This window comes from Motacilla alba, unplaced genomic scaffold, assembly GCF_015832195.1.
Source record: "Motacilla alba alba isolate MOTALB_02 unplaced genomic scaffold, Motacilla_alba_V1.0_pri HiC_scaffold_34, whole genome shotgun sequence".
Lineage (NCBI taxonomy): Eukaryota > Metazoa > Chordata > Aves > Passeriformes > Motacillidae > Motacilla > Motacilla alba.
This window is the reverse complement of record NW_024037436.1, coordinates 1,694,006-1,710,621: the sequence shown is the minus strand read 5'-3', so window position 1 is coordinate 1,710,621 and position 16,616 is coordinate 1,694,006. Positions and strand designations below refer to the sequence as shown.

General features: G+C 58.5%; 1 protein-coding gene across 1 annotated transcript in view; it reads left to right on the top strand.

The window, feature by feature from the left end:
* Positions 1 to 16,239, top strand: part of LOC119696644 (protein Wiz-like) — a 44,085-nt gene extending 27,846 nt beyond the window's left edge. Inside the window, exons 6-12 of the mRNA XM_038126448.1 lie at positions 622 to 786; positions 2,162 to 2,620; positions 5,524 to 6,066; positions 7,217 to 7,702; positions 9,420 to 9,818; positions 12,285 to 12,477; positions 15,276 to 16,239. Coding sequence (XP_037982376.1) covers positions 622 to 786; positions 2,162 to 2,620; positions 5,524 to 6,066; positions 7,217 to 7,702; positions 9,420 to 9,818; positions 12,285 to 12,477; positions 15,276 to 15,429 — 2,399 coding nt within the window. The 3' untranslated portion in view covers positions 15,430 to 16,239. The remainder of the gene's footprint in view (positions 1 to 621; positions 787 to 2,161; positions 2,621 to 5,523; positions 6,067 to 7,216; positions 7,703 to 9,419; positions 9,819 to 12,284; positions 12,478 to 15,275) is intronic.
* The last annotated feature ends 377 nt before the right edge of the window (positions 16,240 to 16,616 follow it).

Here is a 16,616-nt window from a genome sequence, read left to right as displayed (position 1 = left end):
CCAAATCCCACTTGGAACCCCCTAAATCCCCTCTGGAACCCCCAAATCCCACCTGGCACACCCCAAATCCCCTCTGGAACCCCTCAAATCCCACCTGGAACACCCGAAATTGCATCTGGAACCCCCCAAACCCCCCTGGAGCCCCACAAATCCCCCTCTGGACCCCCCCACATCCCACCTGGAACACCCCAAATCCCACCTGGAACCCCCCAAACCCCACCTGGAACTCCCCCAAATCCCTCTGGAAGCCCCCAAACCCCTCTGGAACACCCCAAATCCCTCTGGAACCCCCCCAAACCCCACCTGTAACCTCCCAAACCCCACCTGGAACACCCCAAATCGCACTTGGAACTCCCCCAAACCCCTCTGGAACTCCCCCAAATCCCTCTGGAACCCCCCAAACCCCTCTGGAACCCCCCAAATCCCCCCTGGAACCCCCCAAATCCCCCTGGAGCCCCGCAAATCCCCCCTGGAACCCCCCAAACCCCTCTGGAACCCCCCAAATCCCACCTGGAGCCCTGCAAATCCCCCCTGGAACCCCCCAAACCCCTCTGGAATGCCCCAAATCCCCTCTGGAAGCCCCCAGACCCCAAATCCCTGAGTCCCCGCTGCCCCCTGCAGTGCTGGCTCCTGACGAGGACGACTTGGTGGCCATGGAAGTGACGTCCCCTCCCGCCATCCCCAAAAAATCGGCCGGCTCGGCGCTGGAGCCGCCCCCGCCCCGCCTCGGGACCAAGCTGAGCCCGGAGCCCCCCGGCAGCAAAGCCGAGCCCCAGGACTCCAAAGGTCAGGAATGATTCCCGGGATTTTCCCAAATTCTCCTCGGATTGTGGCCTCAGACCCCACCCTGGGCTTTTTAGGGTTAATTCATGTCGGGGGTAACCAGGGGGGGATTGTCCTGCTTGGGGTCCGGAGCTGGGGCTGGGAGGGCTTGGAATTCTTTGGGATCGGCTCCCAAGGTTTCTTCCTTGTTCTCCTCGCTCCAAGATTTGATTTATCCTGATTTTTTTCCCATTTTTCCCTGTTTTTCCCCCATTTCCAGCCCCCAGCCTGACCACCTGCGAGGTGTGCGGCACCTGCTCCGATCCCAAAACTCGGGATGGGAGGGGTTGGAATTCTTTGGGATCGGCTCCCAAGCTTTCCTCCTCGTTCTCCTCACTCTGAGATTGGATTTATCCCGATTTTTTCCCGTTTTTCCCTGTTTTTCCCCCATTTCCAGCCCCCAGCCTGACCATCTGCGAGGTGTGCACTGCCTGCTGTGATCCCGAAACTCGGGCTGGGAGGGGTTGGAATTCTTTGGGATCGGCTCCCAGGGTTCCCCTCTGATCCTCTTTCCTTCTCCTCGCTCTGACATTGGAATTTTCCCTATTTTTCCCCTTTTCCCCCCATTTTTCCTCCATTTTTCCCTGTTTTTCCCCCATTTCCAGCCCCCAGCCTGACCACCTGCGAGGTGTGCGCTGCCTGCTCTGATCCCAGAACTCGGGCTGGGGGGGGTGGAATTCTTTGGGATCGGCTCCCAAGCTTTCCTCCTTGCTCTGAGCTTGGATTTATCCCGATTTTTTCCCGTTTTTCCCTGGTTTTTCCCCCATTTCCAGCCCCCAGCCTGACCATGTGTGAGGTCTGCAGCACCTGCTCCAATCCCAAAACTCGGGATGGGGGGGGTTGGAATTCTTTGGGATCGGCTCCCAGGGTTCCCCTCTGATCCTCTTTCCTTCTCCTTGCTCTGACATTGGAATTTTCCCTATTTTTCCCCTTTTCCCCCCATTTTTTCCTCCATTTTCCCCCCGTTTTTCCCCCATTTCCAGCCCCCAGCCTGACCACCTGCGAGGTGTGCGGCGCCTGCTCCCATCCCAAAACCAGGGCTGTATGGGAGCTGATCCCAAGGGATTTTAACCCCTGATTTCCCATTTTTTCCAGCCCCCAGCCTGACCACCTGCGAGGTGTGCAGCGCCTGCTCCAATCCCAAAACCAGGACTATGGGGGGGAGCTGATCCAAAGGGATTTTAACCCCCAATTTCCCATTTTTTCCCCCATTTCCAGCCCCCAGCCTGACCACCTGCGAGGTGTGCGGCGCCTGCTCCGATCCCAAACCCAGGACTATTCAGGCAACTCAACAGCTGATCCCAAGGGATTTTAACCCTCGATTTCCCGTTTTTTCCAGCCCCCAGCCTGACCACCTGCGAGGTGTGCGGCGCCTGTTTCGAGACCCGCAAGGGCCTCTCGAGCCACGCCCGCTCCCACCTGCGCCAGCTCGGCGTGGCCGAGTCCGAGAGCTCGGGGGCTCCCATCGACCTGCTCTACGAGCTGGTGCGCCACAAGCCCAAGGCCGAGGGCCCCGCGCTGGCCAAGAAGTCGGCGGGGTCCCCCAAGGAGCCGGGGGCGCCGCGGCCGCCGCTGCTGCTGCTGCCCAAGCCCGAGGGCGCCGTCAACAAGGCCATCAAGTCGCCGCCGGGCTTCGCCAAGGCCCTGGGCCGGCCGGGCTCGCCCGCGCTCCGCAAGGTGCCGGCGCCGCTGCCCGGCTCGCCCAAGGGCGCCGAGGAGAAGGGAGCCAAGCTGGCGCTCAGCCCGCTGCCCGCCGAGGCCAAGTGGGCGCCCGACGAGGACGGGCCGCTCAACCTCAGTGAGTGCTGCAGGGTTTGGGGGGTTCTAACGGGGTTTGGGGGGGTTTTATTGGGTTTTATTGGGATTTAATTGGGTTTTATTGGGGTTTGGGGGGTTTTAGTGGGGTTTGGTGGGGTTTTATTGGGGTTTGGGTGCCCAAGTGGGCGCCCGACGAGGACGGGCCGCTCAACCTCAGTGAGTGCCGCGGGGTGCGGGGGTTCTAACGGGGTTTGGGGGGGTTAAATTGGGGTTTATTGGGGTTTAATTGGGTTTTATTGGGGTTTGGGGGGTTTTAGTGGGGTTTGGTGGGGTTTTATTGGGGTTTGGGTGCCCAAGTGGGCGCCCGAGGAGGACGGGCCGCTCAACCTCAGTGAGTGCCGCGGCGTGCAGGGGGTTCTAACGGGGTTTGGGGGGGTTAAATTGGGTTTTATTGGGTTTTATTGGGGTTTAATTGGGTTTTATTGGGATTTAATTGGGTTTTATTGGGTTTTATTGGGTTTTATTGGGGTTTTATTGGGGTTTGGGTGCCCAAGTGGGCGCCCGACGAGGACGGGCCGCTCAACCTCAGTGAGTGCTGCAGGGTTTGGGGGGTTCTAACGGGGTTTGGGGGGGTTTTATTGGGGTTTATTGGGGTTTAATTGGGTTTTATTGGGGTTTGGGGGGTTTTAGTGGGGTTTGGTGGGGCTTTATTGGGGTTTGGGTGCCCAAGTGGGCGCCCGAGGAGGACGGGCCGCTCAACCTCAGTGAGTGCCGCGGGGTGCGGGGGTTCTAACGGGGTTTGGGGGGGTTAAATTGGGTTTTATTGGGTTTTATTGGGGTTTAATTGGGTTTTATTGGGATTTAATTGGGTTTTATTGGGATTTAATTGGGTTTTATTGGGGTTTTATTGGGGTTTGGGTGCCCAAGTGGGCGCCCGACGAGGACGGGCCGCTCAACCTCAGTGAGTGCCGCGGGGTGCAGGGGGTGTGGAGGGGTTTGGTGGGGTTTAATTGGGTTTTATTGGGGTTTAGTGGGGTTTTAATGGGGTTTGGTGGGGTTTTAATGGGGTTTGGGGGGGTTTAATGGGGTTTTATTAGGGTTTGGGGGGTTTTAATTGGGTTTTATTGGGGTTTGGGTGCCCAAGTGGGTGCCCGAGGAGGACGGGCTGCTCAACCTCAGTGAGTGCTGCGGCGTTTGGGGGGTGTGGAGGGGCTTAGTAGGGTTTGGTGGGGTGTAATGGGGATTTAATGGGGTTTTAATGGGGTTTAGTGAGGTTTTATGGGGTTTAGTGGGGTTTAATGGAATTTATTTTGGCATAATGGTTTTTTTAGTGGGGTTTTATGGGGTTTACTGGGTTTTGCTGGGTTTTCCTCTTCCTCCTTCTCCTGCTCCTCCTCCTCCTCCTGGCACAAATGCACCCTGGACAGGAGCAGGAATCCCTGGACAGGAACAGGAATCCCTCTCATCCCAAACCTGCCACCACCCAGAATCCCCCCAGCCCCAGACCCCCAGCAGCACCGTTTAACCCCTTCTGTGCCACATTCCCATCCTGGGAACCGCATCTCCCTAATCCCACATCCCTTTCCTGGAATCCCCTCAGCCCCAGACCCCCAGCAGCACCGTTTAACCCCTTCCGTGCCACATTCCCATCCTGGGAACCGCATCTCCCTAATCCCACATCCCTTTCCTGGAATCCCCTCAGCCCCAGACCCCCAGCAGCACCGATTAACCCCTTCCGTGCTGTTCCCACCTGGGAACTGCATCTCCCTAATCCCACATCCCTTTCCTGGGAATCCCCCCAGCAGCACCGTTTAACCCCTTCTGTGCCACATTCCCAGCCTGGGAACCGCATCTCCCTAATCCCACATCGCTTTCCCGGGAATCCCCTCAGCCCCAAATCCCCAACTTTGGGGATCATTCCCTCCACCAGCACCTTTTAACCCCTTCTGTGCTGTTCCCAGCCTTGGGCTCGGAGCCTGCTGCGAGTTCTGCGGGGAATTCCTGGGGAACCCCCACATCCCTTTCCTGGGAATCCCCACAACCCCAAAGGCCCACCAGCACCTTTTAACCCCTCCTCTCCCACGTTCACAGCCTTGGGCTCGGAGCCGTGCCGCGACACCCGTGCCGTGACACGCACTGCGAGTTCTGCGAGGAATTCCTTGGGAATCACAGCTTCCCTTATCCCACATCCCTTTCCCAGGAATCCCCTCAGCCCCAAACCCCCAACTTTTGGGATCGCCCCCTCCACCAGCACCTTTTAACCCCTTCTGTGGTGGTCCCAGCCTCGGGAACTGCATCTCCCTAATCCCACATCCCTTTCCCAGGAATCCCCTCAGCCCCAAACCCCAACTTTTGGGATTTCCACCAGCACTTTTTAACCCCTTCTGTGCCATATTCCCGGGCTCGGAGCCGTGCCGCGACACCCGCTGCGAGTTCTGCGGGGAATTCCTGGGGAACCCCCACATCCCTTTCCCACAACCCCAAAGCCCCACCAGCACCTTTTAACCCCTTCACTCCCATATTCCCATTTTCCCAGCCTCGGGCTCGGAGCCGTGCCGCGACATCCGCTGCGAGTTCTGCGGGGAATTCCTTGGGGAACCCCACATCCCTTTCCTGGGAATCCCCACAGCCCCAGACCCCCACCAGCACCGTTTAACCCCTCGTCTCCCATTTTCCCAGCCTCGGGCTCGGAGCCGTGCCGCGAGACGCACTGCGAGTTCTGCGGGGAATTCTTGGGGAACCCCCACATCCCTTTCCCGGGAGTCCCCACAACCCCAGCACCGTTTAACCCCTTCTCTCCCATTTTCCCAGCCTCGGGCTCGTAGCCGTGCCGCGACATCCGCTGCGAGTTCTGCGGGGAATTCCTGGGGAACCCCCACATCCCTTTCCCGGGAGTCCCCACAACCCCAGCACCGTTTAACCCCTCGTCTCCCATTTTCCCAGCCTCGGGCTCGGAGCCGTGCCGCGACATCCGCTGCGAGTTCTGCGGGGAGTTCTTTGAGAACCGCAAGGGGCTCTCGAGCCACGCGCGCTCGCACCTGCGCCAGATGGGGGTGACCGAGTGGTACGTCAACGGCTCGCCCATCGACACGCTCCGCGAGATCCTCACCCGCCGCCGCTCGGGCCACCCCAAGCCCCTGGCCAAGAGCCTGCTGGGCGGGCTGGCCGCGCTGGAGCCGCCGCGGGCGCCGCCGGAGCTGCACCTGCCCGGGCTGGGCAAGAAGGTGCCGGCGCCGCTGAGCCCCCCGGGGCCGGCCCCCGGCGCGGCCTCGCCGCCGCCCACGGCCAGGAAGATGTTCCCGGGGCTCTCGGCGCCCTCCCTGCAGAAGAAGCTCAAGCAGGACCAGCTCAGGGTGGAGATCAAGCGGGAGCTGATGGCCGGGGCGGCAGGAGGAGGAGCAGGAGCCGGGATCCATCCCGGGGAGGCGCCGGCGCCGCCGGACCCGGCCTGGGCAGCGCACGAGGAGATGGCGCCGCTCAACCTCTGTGAGTGGGGTTGGGGCTTGTCCCGGGATTTGGGGATCATCCCGGGGATTTGGGGAGCTGGGATCTGTCCCAGGGAGCCACTGGATCCATCCCAGGGCCACGAGGAGATGGTGCCGCTCAACCTCTGTGAGTGGGGTTGGGGCTTGTCCTGGGATTTGGGGATCATCCCGGGGATTTGGGGAGCTGGGATCTGTCCCAGGGCCATGAGGAGATGGCGCCGCTCAACTTCTGTGAGTGAGTTTGGGGTTTGTCCCGGGATTTGGGGATCATCCCAGGGATTTGGGGAGCTGGGATCCATCCCAGGGCCACGAGGAGATGGCGCCGCTCAACCTCTGTGAGTGGGGTTGGGGCTTGTCCCAGGATTCGGGGATCATCCCGGGGATTTTGGGGAGCTCATCCCGGGGATTTAGGACGCTCTCAGCTCCTCCCAGGGCTTTAGGGAGACCCAAGATCCCATCCCAGGGGGTTCCTTCCCTCCCTGATCTCAGATTTCCCCTCCTGCAGCCTCTCGGGTGGACCCGGTGTGGGACATCCGCTGGCTCGGGGCTCATCCCAGGGATTTTCAGAGCTCGTCCCTGGATTTTGGGGCTCCAAAATCCCATCCCAGGGGTTCCTTCCCTCCCTAACCCCACGTTTCCCTTGGTGCAGCCTCACGGGCGGACCCGGTGCGCGACATCCGCTGGCTTGGGGCTCATCCCGGGATTTTGGGGCTCTAAAATCCCATCCCAGGGGGTCCATCCCTCCTTAACCCCAAATTTCCCCTCCTGCAGCCTCCTGGTGCGCGACATCCGCCGGCTCAGGGCTCATCCCGGGATTCTGGGGCTCCAAAATCCCATCCCAGGGGGTTCCTTCCCTCCCTAACTCCAAGTTTCATCTCCTGCAGCCTCCCGGGTGGACCCGGTGCGCGACATCCGCTGGCTCGGGGCTCATCCCGGGGATTTTCAGAGCTCATCCCGGGATTTGGGGCTCTCAAATCCCATCCCGGGGGTTTCCATCCCTCCCTAATCCCAGATTTCCCCTCGTGCAGCCTCCCGGGCGGACCCGGTGCGCGACATCCGCCGGCTCAGGGCTCATCCCGGGATTTTGGGGCTCTAAAATCCCATCCCAGGGGGTTCCATCCCTCCCTAACCCCACGTTTCCCCTCGTGCAGCCTCCCGGGCAGACCCGGTGCGCGACATCCGCTGCGAGTTCTGCGGGGAGTTCTTTGAGAACCGCAAGGGGCTCTCGAGCCACGCGCGCTCGCACCTGCGCCAGATGGGGGTGACCGAGTGGTCGGTGAACGGCTCCCCCATCGACACGCTCCGCGAGATCCTCAGGAAGAAATCCAAGCCCTGCCTCATCAAGAAGGAGCCGCCGCTGCCGCCGGGGCTGGAGGCGGGCGCGGGGCCGGGCGAGGACGGCGCCGCCGAGCCCAAAGCGCCGCCGGGGCCGGCTCCGGGCAAGGCGCTGCCCCCGGGGCTGGCCCTGGGCAAGCCGGGCTCGGGGCTGGCCCTGGCGCCGCTGGGCTCCAAAAACGCCGGCGCCTTCCTGGCCGCCAAGAGGCCGCTGGGCGAGGAGAGGCTGGGCGGGCACGGCGAGGCCAAGCACAAAGCCTTCGAGCTGGGCTTCAAGGCCAAGGCCCTGCACGACAAGGCCTGTGAGTGCCATGGGGAAATCAAGGGAATTTCAGGGATTTTGGGATGGTTTTGGGATCTTTGGGATGGTTTTGGGGTGGTTTTGGGATGGGCTGGGCGGGCACGGCGAGGCCAAGCACAAAGCCTTCGAGCTGGGCTTCAAGGCCAAGGCCCTGCACGACAAGGCCTGTGAGTGCCATGGGGAAATCAAGGGAATTTGGGATCTTTGGGATGGTTTTGGGATGGTTTTGGGATCTTTGGAACAGTTTTGGGGTGGTTTTGGGATGGGCTGGGCGGGCACGGCGAGGCCAAGCACAAAGCTTTCGAGCTGGGCTTCAAGGCCAAGGCCCTGCACGACAAGGCCTGTGAGTGCTGAGGGAGTTTGGGCTGGTTTTGGGATCTTTGGGATGGTTTCAGGATCTTTGAGGTGGTTTTGGGGTGGTTTTGGGTGGTTTTGGGATGGGCTGGGCGGGCACGGCGAGGCCAAGCACAAAGCCTTCGAGCTGGGCTTCAAGGCCAAGGCCCTGCACCACAAGGCCTGTGAGTGCCATGGGGACATCCTGGGGTTCTTGGGGTTTTGGGATGGTTTTGGGGTGGGCTGGGAGCTCGTGTTTTTCCCATTTTTCCATGTTCTCCCTGCTCTGAGCTGTGCGGGCTGTACTTTGGGAACAGGAAGGCTCTGGCCAGCCATGCCCGGGCGCACCTGTGGCACTTTTAGCAATATCCATACCCCATTTTCCATATAATAACCCCATTTTTTCCCATTTTTCCCGATTTTAACCCCGTTTTTTCCCCGTTTCCCAGCAGCAGAGGCCTGCTGCGAGCTGTGCGGGCTGTACTTTGAGAACAGGAAGGCTCTGGCCAGCCACGCCCGGGCGCACCTGCGGCAGTTCGGTGTTAAATCCCGTTTTTTCCCATTTTACCCTATTTTAACCCCATTTTAACCCTGTTTTCCCCGTTTTTTCCCCGTTTCCCAGCAGCAGAGGCCTGCTGCGAGCTGTGCGGGCTGTACTTTGAGAACAGGAAGCCTCTGGCCAGCCACGCCCGGGCGCACCTGCGGCAGTTCGGTGTTAAATCCCGTTTTTTCCCATTTTTCCCTATTTTAACCCCATTTTAACCCCGTTTTCCCCCGTTTTTTCCCCATTTCCCAGCAGCAGAGGCCTGCTGCGAGCTGTGCGGGCTGTACTTTGAGAACAGGAAAGCTCTGGCCAGCCACGCCCGGGCGCACCTGTGGCACTTCTAGTGATATCCATAGCCCATTTTCACTATTTTCACCCCATTTTTTTGGTGTTAATTCCCATTTTTTCCCATTTTTCCCTATTTTAACCCCGTTTTTTCCCCGTTTTTCCCTATTTTAACCCCGTTTTTCCATGTTTCCAGCAGCAGAGGCCTGCTGCGAGCTGTGCGGGCTGTACTTTGAGAACAGGAAGGCTCTGGCCAGCCACGCCCGGGCGCACCTGCGGCAGTTCGGTGTTAAATCCCGTTTTTTCCCATTTTTCCCTATTTTAACCCCATTTTAACCCCGTTTTTCCCCGTTTTTTCCCCGTTTTTTCCCCATTTCCCAGCAGCAGAGGCCTGCTGCGAGCTGTGCGGGCTGTACTTTGAGAACAGGAGGGCTCTGGCCAGCCACGCCCGGGCGCACCTGCGGCAGTTCGGTGTTAAATCCCGTTTTTTCCCATTTTTCCCTATTTTAACCCCATTTTAACCCCGTTTTCCCCCGTTTTTTTCCCCGTTTCCCAGCAGCAGAGGCCTGCTGCGAGCTGTGCGGGCTGTACTTTGAGAACAGGAAGGCTCTGGCCAGCCACGCCCGGGCGCACCTGCGGCAGTTCGGCGTCACCGAGTGGTGCGTCAACGGCTCCCCGATCGAGACCCTGCGCGAGTGGATCCGGCACCGGCCGCACAAGGCGGGCGCCTACCGCAGCTACATCCAGGGCGGCCGGCCCTTCTCCAAGAAGTTCCGCAGCTCGGCGCACCCGCGGGAGCCGCGCGGAGCCCTGGCCGTGCCCTTCCTGCCCAAGGGCGGGCTGGCGGCCGAGGCGGCGCTGGGCGACTGCGCCAAGGGCCCCGACGGCGCCGAGCGCGCCCTGGGCTCGCCCCTGGGGCTCGTCAAGCTCGAGGAGCAGAGGGGCAACTTCAGCAGTGAGCGCGGGGAAAGGGGAATTGGGGTGGGAAATGTGGGGTTTGGGGGGTTTGGGGTGGGAAATGTGGGGTTTGTGGGGTTGGGAATGGGGTGGGAAGGGTCAAGGTGGAGGAGCAGAGGGGCAACTTCAGCAGTGAGTCGGGGAAAGGGGAAATGTGGGGTTGGGAATGGGAATTGTGGGAATTGTGGGGTTTGGGATTGGGGAATGGAGAGTAGGAATGGGAATGAGGAGGGGTCAAGGTGAAGGAGCAGAGGGGCAACTTCAGCAGTGAGCGCAGGGAAATGGGGTTGGGAACGGGAAATGTGGGGTTTGGGGGGTTTGGGAATGGGAAAAATGGGGTTTGTGGGTTTGGGAATGGGAATTGTGGGGTTTGGGGGGTTTGGGGTGGGAAAAATGGGATTTGTGGGGTTGGGAATGGGAATTGTGGGGTTTGGGGTGGGAAAAAGGGGATTTGTGGGGTTTGGGAATGGGGTGGGAAGGGTCAAGTTGGAGGAGCAGAGGGGCAACTTCAGCAGTGAGCGCGGGGAAAGGGGAATTGGGGTGGGAAACGTGGGGTTTGTGGGGTTTGGGGTGGGAAATGTGGGGTTTGTGGGGTTGGGAATGGGGTGGGAAGGGTCAAGGTGGAGGAGCAGAGGGGCAACTTCAGCAGTGAGTGCGGGGAAAAAGGGGTTGGGAACGGGAAATGTGGGGTTTTGGGGTGGGAAATGTGGGGTTTGTGGGGTTTGGGGTGGGAAATGTGGGGTTTGTGGGGTTGGGAATGGGAAAAATGGGATTTGTGGGGTTGGGAATGGGAATTGTGGGTTTGGGGTGGGAAAAAGGGGATTTGTGGGGTTTGGGAATGGGGTGGGAAGGGTCAAGGTGGAGGAGCAGAGGGGCAACTTCAGCAGTGAGTGCGGGGAAAAAGGGGTTTGGGGGGTTTGGGGTGGGGAAAATGGGATTTGTGGGGTTGGGAATGGGAAAATTGGGAATTGTGGGGTTTTGAAATGGGAAATGCGGGGTTTGTGGGGTTGGGAATGGGAAATGTGGGGTTGGGAATGGGATTTGTGGGATTTGTGGGGTTTGTGGGGTTGGGAATGGGGTGGGAAGGGTCAAGGTGGAGGAGCAGAGGGGCAACTTCAGCAGTGAGGGGGGGGAAGAGGGGAAATGTGGGGTTGGGAATGGGAATTGTGGAGTTTGGGGTGGGAAAAATGGGATTTGTGGGGTCGAGAATTGGATTTATGGGGTTTGGGATTGGGGCATGGAGAGTGGGAATGGGAATGAGGAGTGGTCAAGGTGGAGGAGCAGAGGGGCAACTTCAGCAGTGAGGTGGGGGAATTGTGGGGTTTGGGGTGGGAATTGTGGGGTTTGGGGTGGGAAAAATGGGATTTGTGGGGTTTGGGGTGGGAAATGTGGGGTTTGTGGGGTTGGGAATGGGAATTGTGGGGTTTGGGGTGGGGAAATGGGGATTTGTGGGGTCGGGAATGGGATTTGTGGGGTTTGTGGGGTTTGGGAATGGGGTAGGAAGGGTCAAGGTGGAGGAGTAGAGGGGCAACTTCAGCAGTGAGTGGGGGGAAAAGGGGTTGGGAACGAGAAAATTGGGGTTTGTGGGGTCGGGAATGGGATTTATGGGGTTTGGGATCGGGGCATGGAGAGTGGGAATGGAGAGTAGGAATGAGGAGTGGTCAAGGTGGAGGAGCAGAGGGGCAACTTCAGCAGTGAGTGCGGGGAAAAGGGATTTGTGGGGTTTGGGGTGGGGAAAATGGGATTTGTGGGGTCGAGAATTGGATTTATGGGGTTTAGGATTGGGGCATAGAGAGAGGGAATGGAGAATGGGAATGGGAATGAGGAGTGGTCAAGGTGAAGGAGCAGAGGGGCAATTTGGGAATGGGGCTGGGGATGGGGAATTGGGAATGGGGACAGGATTGGGGACAGGATTGGGAATGGGGACAGGATTGGGGACAGGACTGGGAATGGGGACAGGATTGGGAATGGGGCTGGGAATGGGGCTGGGGATGTGAAATTGGGACTGGGGACAGGATTGGGGACAGGATTGGGAATGGGGCTGGGGATGTGAAATTGGGAATGGGGACAGGATTGGGGGCAGGATTGGGAATGGGGACAGGATTGGGAATGGGGCTGGGGATGTGAAATTGGGACTGGGGACAGGATTGAGGAATTTGGGATGGGGACAGGAATATGGAATTTGGGATGGAGCTGGGGATGGGGAATTGGGACTGGGGACAGGATTGGGGACAGGATTGGGACTGGGGACAGGATTGGGAATGGGGACAGGATTGGGAATGGGGACAGGACTGGGGAATTGGGACTGGGGACAGGATTGGGATGGGGACAGGATTGGGGCAGGACTGGGGAATGGTCGATGGTTCTGGGGTGCAGAACCGCGAGCAGAGCGGTGACCGGCGGCCCGTGCAGCCGCCCCGTTCCCGACTCCATTCCCGACTCCGCTCCCGCCCCCGTCCCGCAGAGTTCGAGCGGCGCCAGGCGCGGCCCCTGGAGCCGCCGCTGCCCCGCGAGGCCGAGCCCGGCGCCGACTTCCCGCGGAAGCTGCCGGAGCCGCGGCCGCCGCCGCGCGTGCGCCCGGTGCCCGCGCTGGTGCCGCGCCCGCCGCAGACCTCGCTGGTCAAGTTCGTGGGCGACATCTACACCCTCAAGTGCAGGTGGGGCTGGGGGGCTTCTCCTGCCCCGGGGGGCTTCTCCCAATTCCCGGCCTTTTCTGGGGCCTTTTCCCCATTTTCCCCGCTCTTCCCTCCCCAGTTTTGGCTCTTTTCCCCTTTTTTCCTGCTCTTTCCTCCCTGTTTTTGGCTCTTTTCCCCTCTTTTCCTGCATTTCCCCCCTTTTCCTGCTCTTCCCTCCCTGGTTTTGCTCTTTTCCTCTCTTTTCCTGCATTTCCCCCCTTTTCCTGCTCTTTCCTCCCTCTTTTTTGGCTCTTTTCCCCTCTCTCCCTGATTTCCCCCCTTTTCCTGCTCTGCCCTCCCCAGTTTTGGCTCTTTTCCCCTTTTTTCCTGCTCTTCCCTCCCTATTTTGGCTCTTTTCCCCTCTTTTCCTGCATTTCCCCCCTTTTCCTGCTCTTCCCTCCCTATTTTGGCTCTTTTCCCCTCTTTTCCTGCATTTCCCCCCTTTTCCTGCTCTTCCCTCCCTCTTTTTTGCTCTTTTCCCTTCTCTCCCTGATTTCCCCCCTTTTCCTGCTCTGCCCTCCCCAGTTTTGGCTCTTTTCCCCTTTTTTCCTGCTCTTTCCTCCCTGTTTTTTGCTCTTTTCCCCTCTTTCCCTGATTTCCCCTCTTTTCCTGCTCTTCTCTCCCTCTTTTTTTGCTCTTTTCCCCTCTTTCCCTTCATTTTCCCTGTTTTCCTTCTCTTCCCTCCCTATTTTTGGCTCTTTCCCCCTCTTTTCTTGCATTTTCCCCATTTTCCTGCTCTTCCCTCCCTGGTTTTGCTCTTTTCCCCCCTTTTCCTTCTCTTCCCTCCCCAGGTTTTGCTCTTTTCCCCTCTTTTCCTGCATTTCCCCTTTTCCTGCTCTTCCCTCCCTGGTTTTGCTCTTTTCCCCTCTTTTCCTGCATTTCCCCCCTTTTCCTGCTCTTCCCTGCCCGCTTTTGGCTCTTTTCCCCTCTTTCCCTGATTTCCCCTCTTTTCCTGCTCTTCTCTCCCTCTTTTTTTGCTCTTTTCCCCTCTTTTCCTTCATTTTCCCTGTTTTCCTTCTCTTCCCTCCCTATTTTTGGCTCTTTCCCCCTCTTTTCCTGCATTTTCCCCATTTTCCTGCTCTTCCCTCTCTGGTTTTGCTCTTTTCCCCCCTTTTCCTTCTCTTCCCTCCCCAGGTTTTGCTTTTTTCCCCTCTTTTCCTGCATTTTTCCCCTTTTCCTGCTCTTCCCTCCCTCTTTTTTTGCTTTTTTCCCCCTCTTTTCCTGATTTCCCCCCTTTTCCTGCTCTTCCCTGCCCGCTTTTGGCTCTTTTCCCCTTTTTTCCCGCTCTTTCCTCCCTGTTTTTGGCTCTTTTCCCCTCTTTCCCTGATTTCCCCCCTTTTCCTGCTCTTCTCTCCCTCTTTTTTTGCTCTTTTCCCCTCTTTTCCTTCATTTTCCCCCTTTTCCTGCTCTTCCCTCCCTGGTTTTGCTCTTTCCTCCCTCCCTTTCCCGTGTTTTTCCCCCTTTCCCTCATCCCTCTCCCTCTTTTTTGCTGCTTTCCCCCCTTTTCCTCTCTTTTCCCACCTTTTCCAGTTTTCCCCCCTTTTCCTGCTCCTCCATCCCGATTTCAGGGAATTTTTCCCCCCTTCCCCTCCATTTCCCCCTCTCCCTCTCCCCCACCCCCATTTCCACCCTTCCCAATCCCCAAAACCCTGGAATTCCTCCCAAAACCCGGGAATTCCTCTGGGAATTCCTGCCCAAACCCAGGAATTCCTCCTGAAACCTGGGAATTCCTGCCAAAACCCGGGAATTCCTCCCAAAATCCCGTGAATTTCGTGCCCAAAACCCGGGAATTCCTCCTGAAACCCGGGGATTCCTCTGGGAATTCCTGCGGGAAGCCGGGGATTGCCACGGGAAGCCGGAGATTCCAGGGGAATTGCCGCGGGAAGCCGGGGATTGCTGCGGGAATTCCTGCAGAAACCCGGGAATTCCTCTGGGAATTGCCACGGAAAGCCGGGGATTCCAGGGGAATGGCTGCGGGAAGCCGGGAATTCCTGCAGAAACCCGGGAATTCCAGGGGAATTGCTGCGGGAGGCCGGGAATTGCTCTGGGAATTGCCGCGGAAAGCCGGGAATTCCTGCGGGCAGCCGGGAATGGCTGCGGGAAGCCGGGAATTCCTCTGGGAATTGCTGCGGGAACCAGGGGATTCCTCTGGGAATTGCTGCGGGAAGCCGGGGATTCCAGGGGAATTGCCGTGGGAAACTGGGAATTCCTGGGGAAACCCGAGAATTCCTCTGGGAATGGCGGCAGGAAGCCGGGAATTGTGGCAGGAAGCCGGGAATTGCTCTGGGAATTGCCGCGGAAAGCCGGGAATTCCTGCGGGAAGCCGGGAATGGCGGCGGAAACCTGGGAATTGCTCTGGGAATGGTGGCGGGAAGCCGGGGATTCCTCTGGGAATGGCCGCGGGAAGCCGGGAATTCCTGCGGGAAGCCGGGAATGGCTGCGGGAAGCTGGGAATTCCTCTGGGAATTCCTCTGGGAATTGTGGGAAGCCGGGGATTCCAGGGGAATTCCTCCCGAAACCCGGGGATTCCTCTGGGAATTCCTCCTGAAACGCGGGAATTCCTCTGGGAATGGCGGTGGGCAGCCGGGAATTGCCGCGGGAAGCCGGGGATTGCTGTGGAAAGCCGGGAATTCCTCTGGGAAACCCGGGGATTCCTCTGGGAACGGCGGCGGGAAGCCGGGAATTGCTCTGGGAATTGCCGCGGGAAGCCGGGGATTGCTGCGGAAAGCCGGGAATTCCTGCGGAAAGCCGGGAATTCCTCTGGGGGTTTGTGCCCGCAGGTTCTGCGAGGTGGAGTTCCAGGGCCCGCTGTCCATCCAGGAGGAGTGGGTGCGGCACCTGCAGCGCCACATCCTCGAGATGAATTTTTCCAAGGCGGATCCGTGCCGGAGCGAGGCCCCCCCGGAGCCCCCCGCCCTGGCCGAGGCTCCCTGAATTCCCGGGAATTTTTCCCAAATCCTGGGAAGCAAAAAAAACACCGACAACAACAACAAAAAACCCCCCACGATAAAACCCCCCCAAAAAACAAACCCGGCCGAGCCCCCGGGAGCGCCGCGGGGCCGGGGCGGCCGCAAGCACTACACGGAGCATTCCCGGCGGGAATTCCCGGGAATTCCGCCCTCCTCCCCTTTTTGTATCCCAAAGAAGCGGCGGCGCCGAGCGGGGAGGGAATTCCCGGGGGCGGCGCCGCGCGTTTTGTACACTCGGGCCCCGGCGGAGTTGTAAATTCCTCATTTTTGGGGTTTTTTTGGGTTTTTTTTCTCATTTTTCCGTAGATGTCGGAATTCCCTCGGTCCCGGGGTTGCATGTTCCCAAAATTCCCGCTTTTCCCGGGGATTCTGCGCCCTCCTCCCGCTGCCGATTCCCGGAATTCCCCCGGCAGCGGGAGCTGGGAATCCCCTGGGAATCCCCACAATTCCGGGAGGATTCGGCTCCGTTTTTTCCCCAAAATTCCCTTTTTTTTTTTCCTCGGTTTTATTCCCATTTTCCCCGACTTTTTTAAACTCTAGATTTGTGTAGAAAGCGAAGGAAAAACCAAAAAAAATCCGTTTTTATTTGGGAATCCCGAAACTTCCGGATTTCGGAAGGAATTTTAACGGAGAAATATTTTGGTTTTTTTTTTTCCTTTTTTTTTTGTTTTTTCCCCTTTTTTTTTTTAATTTCCACGTTTTTCGGGACGTTTCCGGCGATTCCTGTACCCGGGACTGGGGGACGATGGATTAAATTCTTCTGGAGATGAAAATTCCCGGGAAAAACGGAGCCTCTGCCTGCCTGGAGGGGGGAAATTCGGGGGGGTTTGGGGAAATTCCAGGGAAATTTGGGGAAATTCCAGGGAAATTTGGGAAAATACAGGGAAATTTGGGGGAATTCCACGGAAATCCAGGGAAATTTGGGGGAATTCCAGGGAAATTTGGGGGAAATCCAAAGAAATTTGATAATATCCAGGAAAATTTGGGGGAATTCCAGGGAAATTTGGGGGAATTCCAGGGAAATTTGGGAAAATATGGGAAAAATTGGGAGAATTCCAGGGAAATTTGGGGGAATTTGGGGAAATCCAGGGGGATTTGGGGGAAATTTTGGGTGGATCTGGGAAAAATCCAGGGAAATTTGGGGGAAATCTG